General features: G+C 45.4%; 1 protein-coding gene across 2 annotated transcripts in view; it reads right to left on the bottom strand.

The window, feature by feature from the left end:
• Positions 1 to 4,297: 4,297 nt before the first annotated feature.
• Positions 4,298 to 17,880, bottom strand: part of LOC127632467 (serine/threonine-protein kinase WNK2-like) — a 66,677-nt gene continuing 53,094 nt past the window's right edge. For both annotated transcript variants that reach the window (XM_052111048.1, XM_052111049.1), the window contains exons 26-27: positions 6,083 to 6,330; positions 4,298 to 5,981 (exon numbers count right to left, since the gene is read on the bottom strand). In XM_052111048.1, coding sequence (XP_051967008.1) covers positions 5,931 to 5,981; positions 6,083 to 6,330 — 299 coding nt within the window. In that variant the 3' untranslated portion in view covers positions 4,298 to 5,930. The remainder of the gene's footprint in view (positions 5,982 to 6,082; positions 6,331 to 17,880) is intronic.

Raw genomic sequence — 17,880 nt, forward strand, 5'->3', positions numbered from 1 at the left:
AATTCTGTCCATTAATTATTTTAAGCAAAATTTCAATTTATGCATAAAGGATGTGTTACATCACAGATTTGATTAGATTTTTACAGGTACTTTTGTATAAGATCTTCTATCCACTTAAGGTGTTTATGAATAAAAACTAGGGCTGTCGATTTTATAAAAAATAACACATTATAAAAATTAACACAATTAATCGCAATGCCCCCGGACCGTAATAAGGAAGATTCCTGAGAAATACAAGCTAGTAGTACCACATGTTTACTCGAGGGGGCAGTAAGTGAAACTTCAGCTGTGTGGGCAACACGCAGTTTATACAGTGAAGAAAACAACACTTAAGCAGCAGAACAACACAAACATGCATTACGTTCTTGCTTTCAAAACACTTGATGGGAGCGCAAATCCAAACTAAATGTGCTTTTAGTATTAAATTATATTTAACTTGACACAGTGACCTAAAAATGTATGTTTATGATGCAACGCACCCGAGATGCTACACAAGCATGTCTGACGCAGGTGAACATTGACAGGTCCTTAAACAAGCCCTCATAATAAATCTCGAACTGATTGACAATATTTGATTGATGGATATTTGTGAACTGTATGCCAATGATTGGCTTATGTTCAATAATAGGGGCAGTGGTGGCTCAGTGGTTGAGGCTCAGGGTTACTGACCAGAAGGCCGGGGGTTCAAGCCCCAGCACCACCAAGATGCCACTGTTGGGCCCTTGAGCAAGGCACTTAACTCCAGGTTGCTGTAAGTCGCTTTGGATAAGAGCGTCTGCCAAATGCATAAATGTAAATGTAAAGATTGAGTATTAAACTATATTTAACTTGACACAGTGACCTTTTATGACGCAACACACCCGAGATGTGACGCAGGTCGTATGGTAGGGTGACCACCTGTCCCGCAGGTCATAAGCAGTGTCCCGCATTTCAATAATTAATTTATATTTAATTATTAATTAATAATTTTTTATCTTTATTATTATTTCAGCATCATTTTATTTCATCGTCCTTTAATTACAAAATCACTATTAAAAAAAAGTTAATAAGAAAACACCTGCCTATTTTTCTTGCCAGAGCGGGAAAACACTGGAAAAAACCTACAACCGAAAAATGGGTCTATCCGGAGCTCCCGAGAAGAAAAAGTGACTTTGTTAGTATAATAAAGAATTGGAAAAAAAATATTTACATGGTTAAAACCAGTTACAGGTGACCCTAAAAAAGGAGAGTGCAGGGTATGCCACCGAAGTTTCATGGACAGCTCTGCTGAAGCATTTCAGTGCCCCAAACATGACAGCTCTGATATCTTTGGCTTTGAGCATTCCTGTCACCAACGCATTCGTGGAGAGGGTGTTTTCACTGCGTGGACAGAGACAAGGAACTGAGCATCTGTGGATCTCATCAAAAGTGAACTCCTGGTGAAAGTGAACACCTACACCTGCCAGGAGTTCTACAGTCATAATGAATGAGAAGGCCCTACTCGAAGCAGCCAGATCAGACAAAAAAAATACATTCAAGATGCACTAAATCTGGTAAGAACGCATTTAATCTTTCTAGTCTTTATTAATGGAATTGATGTGCTTATATGGAAATGTGCTTTTTAACGATTAGATTATTATTCTCACTTCATTATATTTACATTGAGTAGGTCTGAGCTGTTAAAATTAGTTTGTATCGTAGACCTTATGCCAAACTGAGTGACGTTCACAGCGCCGTCATTAACATTTAACATCACTGCAAAAATACATCTAATATAAAATCAATATTTATTCACCTAGTACAATAATAGGAAGTGTCCCTCGTGTCCCGCAAAATCAGGTCTGCAGACCTGCAACAGAGCAATAGCCAGGTGGTCACCCTATGTATACCCCTGGCTTGTTTCTAAAAAAAAGGACGCAGGTGTACATTGACGGGCTCTTAAACAAGCCCTCATAATAAATCTCCAACTGATTGACAAATTCACTTGTGAAATGGATTGCTGTGAACTGTGTGCCAATGATTGACTTATGATCAATAATATGGTAATAAACAATACAATGTATTCTAAAGCCACTTTTGTATTGTTTTATCAATGATTAACTCTTCTGCCACAAGAATGTAATGCATTTTAATTATCTGAATATTTAATATATATATATATATATATATATAATTTTTTAATATTTAAAGATAACTATGTATAATTATTTCATCATTATGTATTGAATTATTGTTATATGAGTGTCTTTCTCGGAAAATATTTGTATATGCGATTAATCGCGATGATTTAATCGGGACACCATGTAATTAATTTGATTAAAAATTGTAATCGATTGACAGCCCTAATATATATATATATATATATATATATATATATATATATATATATATATATATATATATATATATACAGTATATATATATATATATATACAAATAAAAAGAGTAGATTTTCCTCTAAAAGAGTGGTGCAAACAAAAGCGCCTTCTTCAAGACGCCTTTTCATTTGTGTGTGTTTTCCTGGTTGCGATCGTTACCTCTATGCTTCCCACGACCACTATCGCTGCCTCTCGTGTTGGGCACTTCCCACGTGGGGACAGCGCTTGTGGACGGGTCATGCTCTCACTGCGAGGGCATGATTTTGTCAACGTTGCGGTCACGGCTTTCTCTCTTAAGAGGGAAAGTCACTCCAGCGGCTCCCAGACTTGGTCCTCCTACCCGCGAGTATCGTTTGCCCCTGCAAGTTCAGGTAGACCTGTTCGCTTCCCCAGAATCCTCCCATTGCCCAATATGGTACTCTCTGACCGAGGCTCCCCTTGGCACAGATGCCTTGGCACACATCTGGCCCCTGGGGCTACGCAAGTATGCATTTCCCCAAGTGAGCCTAGTTGCACAGACATTGTGCAAAGTCAGGGAGGACGGGGAGCAGGTCCTCTTAGTGGACCCTTATTGGCCCTCCCGGATTTGGTTCTCATACCTCATGCTCCATGTCTATACAGGGCACCATCTGGCACCCGCGACCGGACCTCTGGAATCTCCATGTCTGGCCCTTGGACGGGACGCAAAAGACTTAGGTGGCCTACCACCTGCGATGGTAGACACAATCACTCAGGCGAGGGCCCCCTCAACGAGGCGCCTTTACGGCCAGAAGTGGCGTCTGTTTGCTCAGTGGTGTCCTTCCCGAGGTGAAGACCCCCAGAGATGTGCAGTTGGGTCAGTGCTTCTTCTGCAGGAAAAGTTGGTGGGACGGCTGTCCCCATCCACCTTGAAAGTGTATGTGGCCACCATAGCGGCACATCACGATGCAGTGGACGGTAAGTATTTAGGGAAGCACGATTTGATCATCAGGTTCCTGAGAGGCGCAAGGAGGTTAAACTCCCCCAGGCCGCGCCTCGTTCCCTCTTGGGACCTCTCCGTGGTTCTTCGGGGACTTCGGGAGCTCCTTCAAGCCCCTTGAGTCAGCTAAAGGCGCTCTCTCTGAAGACCGCCCTCCTGACGGCGCTCACCTCCATCAGAGGGTAGGGGACCTGCAGGCGTTCTCTGTCAGCGAACTGTGCCTAGAGTTTGGTCCGGCTTACTCTCACATTATCCTGAGACCGCGACTGGGCTACGTGCCCAAGGTTCCAATGACCCCTTTCAGGGATCAGGTGGTGAACTGGAGAGTTCCAGTTTGCATGTTTAGCCCATGTCCCATGAAATGCTTAGTTAAATCATGCAAAGTCATTGGTGCCCCTTTAGGAAACTCCAGTACTAGCAGTATTAAGGAAAAACAGCAATGCTAGGTTCTAAATAGATAGTATTGTGCTTTGTTGAGGTGCAACTGAAAGCATGAATAAGGCTGTGATCCACCTAAAATTTTTACATCATTCACTAGAGTTGTGTGTGGTTTGGGAAGGTGAAGTATGATCTGCTGTAACGTCACAACTGAGATGCATTGTGGGATATGGAGCTGCCTGAAGCGTACATCAGAGTAGGCTTGCTCGAGGGGTTTATGGTCTGTCAGCTGAAACTTCCATCGCCCACTTAATGAAGCGGAACGGACTTTGAGATTCACTCGAGGGGAAGTGCTTAGGGAAGTTAGCAAGTGGATGTTTAAAGTGAAGCGGAACGCAGCCCAAGAGGCTGAAGAAATCAATCAGCCCATCATTTGATTAATAGTAAATTAGTAATTAGTTAATAGTAACTACTATTAGATAATAGTCATTAGTTTCTTAGATTCAAAAGAACAACTTGATAGATTTACAATTTTGAAAAACTGTTAAGTCCAGCGCTAGCATGAATAAGGTCTGTGAATGAAAGGTCAACAAATAAACAAGCTTGTAATTTTTTATTGCACAAAACTGTCATAGTCCTCAAAAAATAGTGACCTACAGCTAATGCATAATAATAGGAATATTGCTCTTTGCAGGCGATTTCAAATCTGACAATAATTGACTAGATATTATTTGTTGAAGGTGGTGAAAATGTTGTGCTTTGATGGCTGTAGCCACGGTGCTTTAATTTAAATGAACAAATGCATTTAGTTTAATGGTTAACACAAACCACAGCATGCTGTCAGTGCTGTAAAATCCTCCTTGTGTCTCTAAATTCATCCCTTTAGCACCACCTCTAAAAATATTCATTTAAAAAAAAAAAAAAAAGACAAGCACACTAGTCGTCTAGTCAGTTTTAGGACAAGTAGTCAAAATAAGTCAACCAATCTGACCCATCCCTGGATTATTAGTATTTCTATGTATTGTATTAGATGATGCAGAAAATATCCTCCTAAACGTTACTGCACATACGTTACAGTCAAAACAAAATGATACTCATAACTTAATTACACCATCAATATGAATTGCTGGAAAGCTTTTTTTAAATACCATCATAAACTGCAGGTTGGGAAAATTTGAATTTAGTTATTAGTATTATTAGTATTATTCTTGGTAACAGAACAAGGCACTCTTGCAGGCTTTTCACCTGAAAATGTACAGTCTGTTAAGTTCTCCCTTGTTTCTCAGAGCAGTTTGTGGTTGTAACTTTTCTAGCATGCAATTATGTCTTTTAGGCTAGTGCAGTGTGAAATCAGTGATTACTGAAGAATGAGGTAAAACATTCACAGTGATCTTTATGATTGTGATCATCTCTCAAAGTGTTTTTGCCCACCTTTGATGTGATAGTGATAGTTTTCAACCCAAACCTTTTGGGCTTGACCCCAGCCTTGCTGTGTCCAGTTACTTTATATATTTAGGTAGAGCATATATTTACATGTACAGCAAATATACACATCTATTGCCTATACACATCTAAACAAATTTAAGGGCATATTAATATGTACAGTATTTACTATACATACTGTATGTGTACAGTTCAAGGTTTTAGGAGTTGATTCTGCACAAACACAAGCAAGCTAAATAGATTTTGATGAAAAATATATGTTCTGTATATAGCCTTGCTAAAATTCTGTTATACTAGGCAGCATGAATATATACAATAATATTGAATGTACAGTACCTATTTACAGCATATGCTTACATTGTCAGCAAGAATATTTACATGTTCATATTGGATTTCTACTTGTCCTACTTTTTACTCCTTGTAAACAACTACATGCTAGTAAATGAAACGGGTAGAACTGCACACTGATAGGCCTAACAGCACTCTAAAGAAACTAAAGAATAAATATTTTTGGCGACATAGTAAGAAGTATTGGCATAGGGATGGTAAAGCTACATGGTCCTAGTTCTGAGGAGCTCACTGGGGGAGGAAGGGGCTGTCCAAGGGGGAGAATGCACAGCGGGGTCGGCAAAGACCCCTTGGTTAAGAGTTGCAGTCACTGAAGGCCAGTGGTCCATGTCTAAGAGTGGGGTGGCTAGCATTTTCCCAAAATGTTCACCGGGCACCAATGAACTGTGCTGGAGCACTTGTGAAGTGTCAGTTGCAACTGATGAAGTATGGTGATCTATCTGTGGTCAAGAAAGAGGGAGCTGGGAAGCGTTTATTCTATCTGTTGACACTGGAGCCTAAAACAATACACATTAGCATAATGTAAGTATAATGGAATGTTATTTAAGGTAGCAAGGTAAATTTCATTACAATTTAAATACTTTTTTTATAATATCACCTCTATAGCGCTCCATATCCTTGCTCTAATCAATTGCTGTGGTCTTTGACTGAGGGAGCATGAGCGTAAAGGAGACCTCACCGCTTCTGCCCAGTTATCCACCAGTCTATAATGGCGCTGCGTGAAAGCATCCGTCTTATTGTTGCTGTTGTTAGTCTGTGCTTGGGTGAGACCAATTGGCTGGTGGGGAGGAGGAGTGGATCCAGGGGGAATTGGGGACTGAGAAGTACCCGATGATGCTCCGGACCCTACAAAACAAGTCAATTTTAGTTTTATGAACATCAAATAATTAGTCTAAATTAGGGTTGCCAACTGTCCTTTACTAGCTGGGACATCTAGTATTTTGGCCTCAACTCTCGAGGGGGCTCCCATAGTCCTGAATAGTCCTGTACTGAAGGCATTGTGTCGAATATACTATAAGCAGCAAAATGCTTCCCCCCTCACTGACTACCAGCACACCGTTGGATTACAAAATGTAGCATCCCATATTGAACTGCTCCAAGCGGCCCATATTCGTGTGGCAAAAAGTTGGTAACAGTAGTCTAAATACAATCCATTTGTCTGTTTTCACACCTGGCTGGAGCATTTGTTTCAGAACTCTTCCTACAACTTCCTTCTGGTAAAAGGTCTACGGAACGTAGAGCTGAATGATTTGGACAAAAAAAAATCGAATTGCGATTATTTAGATAAACATAAAAAAGCCATCACGATTTAATAATCACACGGGGTCATATCACAATTTCAACTTTATTTGATTCATCTTTCAGCCCTTATGGAATGCTACTAAACTTCAAACTTGGAAACTTGTGTGGAAATTATGGTTAATTATACTTATTTTTTGACTATCGTAAACCTGTAGAAAAACACGAACACTGCAGCATCGTTTAGCGGTTTGGTTGCAACGAGACATCTCTGGTGACAGTCATTAATGCTGAAAATCACAACATAATCAATATCAAAATAAAAATAAAGCACGTTTGTGTATGATTGTCACTAAAGTTTCCAAATTGAGTGTCACGTCACACATCTTCATGATCGATCATTGCTGTCACTTCCGAGTACTCCAGTGCTCATCCCTAGTTTGCTCACATGTGACTTTTATTAAAAGTTTTGGTACATTTTGAAATGATGCCTTGTGAAAGCGAAGCGAAACAAGAAATAAAATATAAGAAACATTGTAACAATTTAAGCCCCCATTTTGGAACAAATCAAATGAGCTACATGTCTGAAAATACCCTAAAACTGTAAGAGCATATGCCATGTTACAACAACAAAAATATTATGATCATTCAAATAATATGATGATTTAGAATTTTGATTTTAGCATCACAGCTAATTGTTGGAGCAACACAAAATTGTATTTTAACAGTCTAAAGAGTGGAACTTAAGAAATAACAATAGTTACTGCTGTCACGTTCTTTTCCAAGAAACAGCCGTTTAAGTGTTGACCCTACAACAGTGAAAAGTGATATTAGTCTTCTGCAAATCACTGAAAACCACTGTAAATTTTATTTTAACCTACAAGAGGTTAAAATGTCATCTAACAACTTAAGAGTTTGAAATGCAGTACAGCGACAGCAAAAGAAAAACTAAATCAGATGTAAGTTGAAATAAAAATATTAAAACATTCTAAATGGAAAGAGTGACATTGTGAAATGTCAGGTTAAAGTGTGTCTTGGTAGTAGGCTTGCGAAAATGAAATCAAAAGGCACTTTTCCACCATTGGGCTGAACAATTGTCTTTGCGGAACTGTGCTGTTCTGTACCAATCCAGGTTGGTTGATAGGTTACGATTTGTTTTTCCACTGTGGTATTATGAAATTGTAATTGTATGGTACCGAACCATGCTCAAATTGAAATGCCGCTGGAACTGTTACTCACCTTGCTTAGAAACGTTAGGCTCGATGGTAGAAAAGCGCTAAAAGTTTCTAAAGGAATAGGTTTGCAACAAATAAAATAATTCTTAATTTTAATAGTGATTAACAAAGAAAGAAAGAGAAAAACTCGGGAATGAACAAAAGAAATAAAGAAGCACAATAGAAAAAAGGATGATGAATGGGTAATGATAATGTGAAAGATAAGTAATCTGATTAATATAAGAGAAAAAGAGAGCAAAGAAATATAGCAGGGGTCTCAGACTTATGACATGAGGAATGGTGGAAAGGAGAGAGATACAAACAGATGGATAGAGAAACAAGCCCACTGAGGAATCTAGTACGTGGTTTGCTACTGGATTTATAGGTGACCTGTGCAGACGCCTGGGGAGAAGGAGGCCACCCTGCAGACAGAAGTACAGAGTTAAGAAAAGAAAGAGAAAGACAATTGAGCCAACTTCCCCAAACATTCAGTTTCCATGGTGGAAAGAAAAAACAGATATTATTTTCAGTGGATTCATAAACTGCAACCGTCAACTAGTAAATGTCAAAGCAGAAATAAAAAAAAATACACATAAATACATGATGATTGAGCATTAAAATACTGTTTTCACAATAATATTATTTTTAATTACATATTGCAACATTGTGGTTCCCAATTTCCTGAGCACATTAAATTAGTACTGCAACTAACAATTAATTTGATAATCGATTATTCTTCAAATATTTCTGCGATTAATCAAATATAATATATATTTCCTGTATTTTAATAAAATATTAATTTAAAAAAATTATAGAGGGTGTAAGGATTTGGTTTGATCAACAGTTCTGAATTAATGATTCTGTAACACTTTACAATAAGGTTTCATGCGTTAACATTAGTAAATACATTAGGGATCATGAATAAACAATGAACAATATTTCCCCTTCTGTCGCTCTCTCCACGTTGTGTCAGAGAAGCGACACTAGGAGTCTCTCTTGAGCGCCGATATTCACCTCTGAACTATGAAAAAAGGCCAATGAGAGTTGGCAGCCAGTATTTGCATGTCCCGCCCACGGACATACGGGTATTTAAGCAGCGCAAATACGGGAGTTCATTCAGAAAATTTCTTCGGAGCCGATGGTCGTGTCTGCAACTGCTGCGTATACACACCGAGTTCCTGCTATCCCTCTGCTGCATGCTGTTGGATTCTACGGCGCACAACAGCGGCTTTCTCCTGTTTGCACGACTGTGCACTTCCTGCCCCTGAGCGCTTCAACAGTTCAGATTATAAAGATCTCTCACGAGTTCTTTTCCCTTCATAAAAGAGTGATTTTATTTAAAAGAGTAATTTCCTCTAAAAGAGCAAAAACACAGCGGCGTTGAACATCCTTTTAAGGACGCGTCTTTTTAAAGATGCCTTTCCGCCCCTGTGTTGTTCCTGGATGCGGTAGAGTACTCTCCGCTTCCGACGGCCACAGGCGTTGTCTCGTGTGTCTGGGTAGTGATCACACCGAGGCTGCGTTTGTGGATGGTTCATGTTCTCCACGAGAACATGACCATGACAAGGTTGACAACGTTGACAACGTTGCGGTCGCGTCTTGCTTACAACCGTAAGCAAGCCACTCCAGCTGCCCCCCGCGTCGCTCCTTCTTCCCACGGGATTGAGGACGATGTGGCTGGCGATGGAGGCGATTCGGGGATGGCAGCGGGTGCAGCTCTGCCGGGTACGCCCCCTCGGACCACCCGCACCCGGACACGCTCGTTGACTCCCGTCCCCGCTTGAGGTGGCGGCGACTCGCCTCACAGCCAGTCTGTCTACCCTCTTGCGATGGAAGCAGACGAGTTCGCCGCGGCATCGGAGGGCGTGGGATCTGATGCTGAGGACTCCTCTGGGCTGCCGCCTTCAGGCTTGCATGCCCAGGAAGAGGCCGACGCACAGATGTCCGATATGCTTTCCCGGGCAGCCAACAGCGTGGGCTGCCCACCCCCCCCCCCGGTTCCGTTCTTCCCGGAGGTGCATGATGAGCTGACGTCTTCGTGGAGAGCACCCCTCTCCACTCGTCGCACCGCCACCTACTCATCCGCCCTCGCCACCCTCGACGGCGAAACGCGCCACGGGTACACGCCGATTCCCCAGGTGGATAGGGCTGTTGCGCTCCACCTATGCCCCGGAAGCACTACCACCTGGCGGGGTCGCCCTGTACTCCCTTCCTGGTCCTGTAGAGCAACATCCTCGCTCACCGCGAAGGCCTACAGCGCCACCGGACGCGCCGCTTCCGCCCTGCATGCCATGGCTCTCCTGCAGGTCCACCAAGCCAAACTGCGAAACATGCACGGGGGTGGCCCTGATCCCGACACGCTGCAGGAACTGTGCTCAGTGACTGACCTCGCCCTGAGAGCGACGAAGGTCACAGCACAGGCGCTTGGGAAGGCGATGGCCACGCTGGTGGTCCAGGAACGTCAGCAATGGCTGAACTTGGTTGAGATGTGTGAAGCCGACAAGACTCACTTTCTCAACGCCCCTGTCTCTCAGTCCGGCCTCTTCGGCGACACCGTTGAGGACTTCGCCCAGCAGTTCTCCATGGTGAAGAAGCAGACGGAGGCCATTTCTCACATCATGCCTCGCCGCAAGCCTGCCGCCACGGCCCAGGCCTCATCTGCTCGCCGAGGGCGTCCTCCCGCGGCCAGAAGACCTTCTGCTCCGCCTCAACCCAGGCCCAGCTCTCAGCCCCGGCATCGAGCAAACCGCGGTAATGTACGCCCCCTGTCTCACGGACCCCATCGAGGACCCGGAAGGCTCCCAGGCGCTCCTGAGACAACGGACCCAGAGTGCAAGAAGTTAGCTCCGGAGGTGGTAAGACCGCTCCGTCCCCCAGTGGAGGGCCGGGAGGAGAATCTTTTGTTTTTTAATTTGCTGCACCCCTCGACAGGGGCTGCGGTACCCAAATTCTCAATAAAAGAGCTATTTCCTTTACCTCTGAGTCATGTGGCCCGCAAATGCCGTTCTCACGGCACTCTGCATTCAGGCCTCAACAGTCCCGGCTTCCTGGATGCGGTGCCCCCACCCTCAGCCCCACGACAGTTCCCCGGCTGGCCGGTTCAGACGAGTCCAGAGGACGCCAGCGTCGGACCTCCTCCTCAGTCACGAACCCGCCCCCCGCCGGGTGCACGGAGCAAGGTAAGTGCTTTGAGTTTGCTCTCAGCACCAGAGCCTCGGGATGCCACGTTGCCCCCCGACGCCATGTTACCTGCTCCGCACCACTGCGAAGCCCCACCGGGTACGTCCAAAATACTCGTCCCCTTGGTGCCCCTAGCACGGAGCTTAGAGGCGTGGCATTCACTGCCCAACCCGTCGCGATGGCTGCACCGGATCATTCGACTCGGTTACACAATTCAGTTTGCCAGGTCTCCGCCCCCCTTCGTGGGTGTTCATTTTTCCGCAGTGCACGACAAACATGCTCAGTCCCTGCACGAAGAAATCGCCTCCCTTTTAATCAAGGACGCGATAGAGCCTGTCCCTCCAACCGAAACAAGAAGGGTTTCTACAGCCCTTACTTCGTTGTACCCAAGAAAGGCGGCGGCGTACGACCGATCTTGGACCTGCGAGTTTTCAATCGGACCTTGTCCAAACTCCCGTTCAAAATGCTCACCCAGAAAAAAATTCAATCTGCCGTCCGGCATCTAGATTGGTTCGCAGCGATAGACCTGAAGGACGCATACTTCCACATCTCCATTCTCCCTAGACATCGACCCTTTCTGCGGTTCGCGTTCGACGGCCATGCATATCAGTACAAAGTCCTCCCCTTCGGCCTGTCTCTGTCCCCTTGCGTCTTCACGAAAGTCGCAGAGGCAGCTCTTGCCCCACTCCGAGGAGCTGGCATATGCATACTCAATTACCTCGACGACTGGCTCATTCTGGCCTCCTCGCGGGAACTGCTATGTGCACACAGAGACCAGGCGCTCAAGCACCTCGGCCGTTTGGGGTTTCAGGTCAACTGGGAGAAGAGCAAGCTCACCCCGGTCCAGAGCATCTCTTTTCTCGGTTTGGAGTTAGACTCAGTCTCAATGATAGCACGTCTCTCCAACGAGCGTGCTCAGTCAGTGCTGAAATGCCTCGCTTCCTTCAAGGCAGGTGCCGTGGTCCCTCTAAAACGTTTCCAACAGCTCCTGGGGCATATGGCATCCTCTGCGGCAGCCGCGCCGCTGGGGTTGATGCATATGAGACCACCTCAGCACTGGCTCCAGACTCGAGTTCCGAGACGAGCATGGCACACACAACGTGAAAGTTACCACTACCTGCCGCCAAGCCTTCAAACCCTGGACAGACATCTGCTTTCTAAAGGCAGGAGTACCCTTGCAGCAGGTGTCCCGACGTGTTCTGGTTACGACAAACTGGGTTGGGGCGCCGTGTGCAACGGGCGCGCAGCCGCAATAAACTGCCAAGGCGGAGTACGCTCCCTCCACATGTCACAGCTCGCCCGTCGTCTCCTCCTTTGGAGCCAGCAGCGACTCAAGTCACTGCGCGCTACTCACATCCCCGGCAACCTCAATGCAGTAGCGGATGCGCTGTCAAGGCAGAGCTTGCCTGGCGGAGAGTGGAGGCTCCACCCCAGTCGGTTCAGCTGATTTGGGACAGGTTCGGCAAGGCCCAGGTAGACCTGTTTGCCTCCCAGGAAACCTCCCACTGCCCGCTCTGGTATGCCCTCACAGAGGCTCCCCTCGGGACAGATGCTCTGGCGCACAGCTGGCCCGCGGGGCTGCGCAAGTACCCTTTTCCCCCAGTGAGCCTTCTTGCTATGCAAGGTCAGGAAGGACGAGGAGCAAGTCACTCTGGTGGCCCCCTTACTGGCCCACCCGGACGTTGTTCTCGGATCTCACGCCCCCCTCGACAGCCCCTCCCTGGCGAATCCCCCTGAGGAAGGATCTTCTTTCTCAGGGACGGGGCACACTCTGGCACCCGCACCCAGACCTCTGGAACCTCCACGTCTGGCCCCTGGACGGGACGCGGAAGATCTAGCCAGCCTACCACCGGCCGTCATAGATACTATCAACCAAGCCAGAGCCCCTTCGACCAGGCATCTTTACGCCCTAAAGTGGCATCTGTTTGCAGACTGGTGTTCTTCCCGAGCCGAAGACCCACAGAAGTGCGCGGTTAGGTCAGTATTCGTGTTTCTACAGGAGAGGCTGGAGAAGAGGCTGTCCCCCTCCACCCTCAAGGTGTATGTCGCCGCTATCGTGGCTCACCACGACACGGCGCTTGGTAAGCATGACTTAATTGTCAGGTTCCTAAAAGGTGCCCGGAGGCTGACTCCCACCCGGCCTAACCTGTTCCCCTCCTGGGATCTCTCGGTCGTCCTCACGGCCCTCCAGAGACCCCCCTTCGAGCCGCTAGACTCAGTTGGACTCAGGGCCCTGCTGATCGCGCTCGCCTCCATCAAGAGAGTCGGGGACCTGCAAGTGTTCTCTGTTAGCGACTCTTGCCTGGAGTTCGGTCCGTTAGACACTTTCGTGATCCTAAGACTGCGACCGGGCTATGTGCCCAAGGTTCCTACCACACCCTTCAGGGATCAGGTAGTGAACCTGCAAGCGCTTCCCCGGGAGGAGGCAGACCCAGCCCTTTCACTGCTGTGTCCAGTACGTGCTTTACGTATCTATCTGGACCGCACACAGAACACTAGACGCTCTGAGCAGCTCTTCGTCTGCTTCGTGGGACAGCGGAAAGGGAACGCTGTCTCCAAGCAGAGACTCGCCCACTGGGTTGTCGACGCCATTTCCTTGGCTTATCACACCCAGGCCGTGCCCCCCCCCCTTGTGTTACTTCCTCGTGGGCACTGGCTAGGGGCACCGCCCTAGCAGACATCTGTAGAGCAGCGGGCTGGGCAACACCTAACACATTTGCGAGATTCTATAATCTCCGAGTTGAGTCAGTATCGTCCCGTGTTTTCTCAGGTCCGAGCCCGTAGAACTCGGTAGCATGCTGACGATCTGACCGGGTGAACCGCTTGCGCCCAGCGCCCTTTCCCTCTAACCAAGGGAAAACAGTGCGCCTCCGTTCCCAGGAGATCCCATCTTTGGGCCGCTGGTTGACTCCTCCCTAGCCCTCGTGGGTCCGCAGTTCAGCAGAGGAACTCGCCGACCCAAGCCACTGCGGGTACCTCAAGCTACCCTGTACTGGTATAGGTGCTCTGTAGGTAAGCCTCCTGTTCGGACTCCCCCTGTGTGTAATGCCACGGTACTGTCCCCTCACGAGCGGACCCCCGTGTCTCCCTTAGGCAGTTACAGCTGCCTCGGTCGCCGTGCTGTTCGCTATCCCCCCCTACGGGGTTGGGTCTACCACCACACCAACTTTTCCACATAGGTCCTAAGTTAGGCCATCTGATGTATTTGCCACTAAAACTTTGCCTCCCCTGCCGGGTAGGTGTGGCCTCCGCAGGGTCTCTCCGCCCTAAAAGAAGGGCTAAGACCCCCTTCCCTCAATGCGTGTAAGGGCCCCGGCCGTAGTTGCTCTATGCGAGAAACATAGAGAGAAAAGAGGCCCAGCCAGGCTGGCCCGGGTTGGCGGCCATCACCTTGTTCCCCCCTCCAGGGTAACGATAAGGAGTCTGATGGCTTAAATGGGGCATTGGGGAAGGGTACGTGCAGCCTGATACAGTTAGTCGTCTCTGCACGTAATAATACCTGCTAGCTCCTGTATCGGCAGTTCACGTACACGGCTCAGCGCATGGCACTTTTTAAGTGGACCCCTAGTGTCGCTTCTCTGACACAAAGTGGAGAGAGCGACAGAAGGGGAACGTCTAGGTTACGTATGTAACCTCCGTTCCCCGATGGAGGGAACGAGACGTTGTGTCTCCCCTGCCACGTCGCTGAGCCGAGCCACTGTTGTGGCCGGACCATTTCCGGCTCCTCAGAAAAATCCTAAATGAACTCCCGTATTTGCGCCGCTTAAATACCCGTATGTCCGGGCGCGGGACATGCAAATACTGGCTGCCAACTCTCATTGGCCTTTTTTCATAGTTCAGAGGTGAATATCGGCGCTCAAGAGAGACCCCTAGTGTCGCTTCTCTGACACAACGTGTCGTTCCCTCCATCGGGGAACGGAGGTTACATACATAACCTAGACAAATTTTTACAGCATTTATTCATGTTTGTTAATGTTAGATAATAAAAATACAATTGTTCATTGTTAGTTCATGTTAGATCATAGCATTAACCAATGTTAACAAATAAAAAAATATATTATAAAAATGTATTAACATTAGTTAATAAAAAAATATATATATGTTGATTAATGAATATGTTGAAATTATGTTGAAATTACCATTTTATTTTTTATTTATTTATTAACTAATGTTAATAAATGCTTAAGTATTGTTCATTGTTAGTTCATGTTAACTAATGTTGTTAACTAATGTTAACAAATAGAACCTTATTGTAAAGTGTTACCAATGATTCTACACTCTCACAAAACTTTGAACAAAGCCTGAATCAGGAAAGGTTTGTCATTTTGTAAGTTTGAATTTATTATTATTACTTCTAGTACATATGCAAAATAATTCCTATCCTTTCCTTGTAAAACTTAACAAACAAAAAAATGATCCAACAAAAAATCAGCCAGGCAGATGACAATGGTGACACCAGAGTAGAAATATTAATAATTTTGCCCAACTGAAAAATACATACTTATGTTAGATACATATGCTTGTAATCTGTCACTGATTAGATACTGTACATTTGAAGTATTTTAATATTAAAGTATTGTCACTTATTCCATGTTTCTAAAATAAATCTAAAATCTTTATTATTTTCAAAAACATATGTTTGTGTGGTAAATGTGAAATGAGGTCAGCCGTCTATATAGTGTGATGTAATTTATAAGGCGACAAGCCAATTGAGTGAGTTAGCACCGCATTTCAACAGCGCAGGGGAATGAAAATGCGGTAAGTTTGAAAGTTTTATGCTGAAAGCATTTCCTCGATCATGAGATTATGCGTGGTGTTTTAAAGTCTGTATTTTAATTCATCGTTTGCAGAAGCACCATTGTTAGAAGCTGTCGGTACTTGAGACTGACATTTTGTGGAGACGCTAATTGTTTACAGAAACAGCCTTGTTTGACGCGACCAGTATTTAAGGCTGGAAGTTGGCCATTGCTGGGATATTTGATTCTAAATGAATTGATGCAGGTATAGAGTCTTGCATGACATGAGAAGTATGTTTAAAACTTTTGTGATTTTTGTATTTTGACTTGTTGCTTCTGTATAACAGTAAAGTGGCGTGAGATTGCATTTTTAAGGACACAATTTTGAATTGTATCGAATTAATCGTCTAGAGAATCAGGTAGGGTATTTCTTTTTTTCAAAGTCGGATGTCTCTCGTAATTCTGCCGCAAAATGCACTGAGGAACGACGGGCTTGCTTTTACTGTTTAGATCCGACTCATTTGATCTCTGAGTGCAAAGCTTGGAACCAGAAATCTTCACGGGTAAAACCCAAAAATGTGGCATTTGCCCATTCGGTGGCGTTATCAGACCGAGCTGGTTTGCATTCATAAATGGAAGTATACAAACCTTTTCTTATCAATGGTTTTGTTTCTCTTCCTGGATTTGATGAGAAAAAACCTGTCCTTATGCTCCGAGAAAACGCAGCTCAGTCATTTATTCTTGAGAATGTGCTGTCCTTCTCGGATCAAACTTACTCTGGTACTGATGTACTGATTCGTGGTATGGAGTTAGGCTGCATTAATGTGCCACTACATAAGGTTCACTTGTCTTCTGATTTAGTTACAGGCTTGGTTAAACTTGGCGTTCATGAACAGTTGCCAGTAGATGGTGTAGATCTCATTCTTGGCAACGACCTAGCAGGTGGCAAAGTTTTTCCTTTCCCGGTCGTGACAATTAATCCTGAGTTGGGTGATCAGTCTGTTTTAGCCATGAAATTTCCTTCTGTTTTTCCTGCATGTGTTGTGACTCACGCACAGGCAAAGAAATATGAGGATGTAGTGGATCTATCTAATTTGTTTCAAAACTCGTCTGATTTAGTCGAGTGTAAACTTTCAGTTGAACCTGAGAATTTTTTGGGAGAGACCAAGGATTTTTCTAATCTAAAAGACATTCCTTTTTGTACAGGGAAACAACAGTTAGCTGCTGCCCAGAGATCTGATCCATCTCTGAGTAGTTGCATAGAAGCTGCTGTCGATTTGAGCACCGTTCCAACAACTGTTGTCTTATTTTTGGGATGGTGACATGTTGATGCGTAGATGGAAACCTTCATTGTCAAATGAGGCTGATTGGAATGCGACGTATCAAATTGTTCTACCTACTAGTTACAGATACCAACAGATTGCTAAGCACTTTTTTTGGCCTGTATTAAAACCCAGTGTATCTCAGTTCTCCCGCTCGTGTCACGCTTGTCAGGTAGCCGGAAAACCTAATCAGGTAATTCCTTCGGCGCCTTTGCAACCTATTATTGTTATTAGCAAACCTTTTGAGCGTCTGATAATTCAACACATTCTCACACCCCAACTCGTCACATACGGACGCTCGGGCAGGACCCCTTGGCGTCGCTTATTGACGCGCCGGGTGTACCTTTGGCGTTGTTTTACGACGCGTCCGGATCCGAAACATAAAAACCAGTTGGAGGGCCATTGTAGCGTATTCCTTTTGATTTTTATTGATCGCGGTCTCGACTCTCGACCCGTTCGCAGCGTGAGCTTACCCGAGACGTGACATTTCACCGCTGCACGCTCCGGTTCGGAGATATGTAGAACGGCGTCATTTTACGACGTGTCCGGGGTTTTAAACATCAAAAAACAGTTGGAGGGCCATTGCAGCCTATTCCTTTTGATTGTTATTTATCACGGTCTCGACTCTCCACCCGTTCGCGGCGTGAGCTTACCCGAGACGTGACATTTCAACGCTACACGCTCCGGTTCGCGGAGATACATAGA

Source organism: Xyrauchen texanus, chromosome 39 (assembly GCF_025860055.1).
Source record: "Xyrauchen texanus isolate HMW12.3.18 chromosome 39, RBS_HiC_50CHRs, whole genome shotgun sequence".
Classification (NCBI taxonomy): Eukaryota; Metazoa; Chordata; class Actinopteri; order Cypriniformes; family Catostomidae; genus Xyrauchen; species Xyrauchen texanus.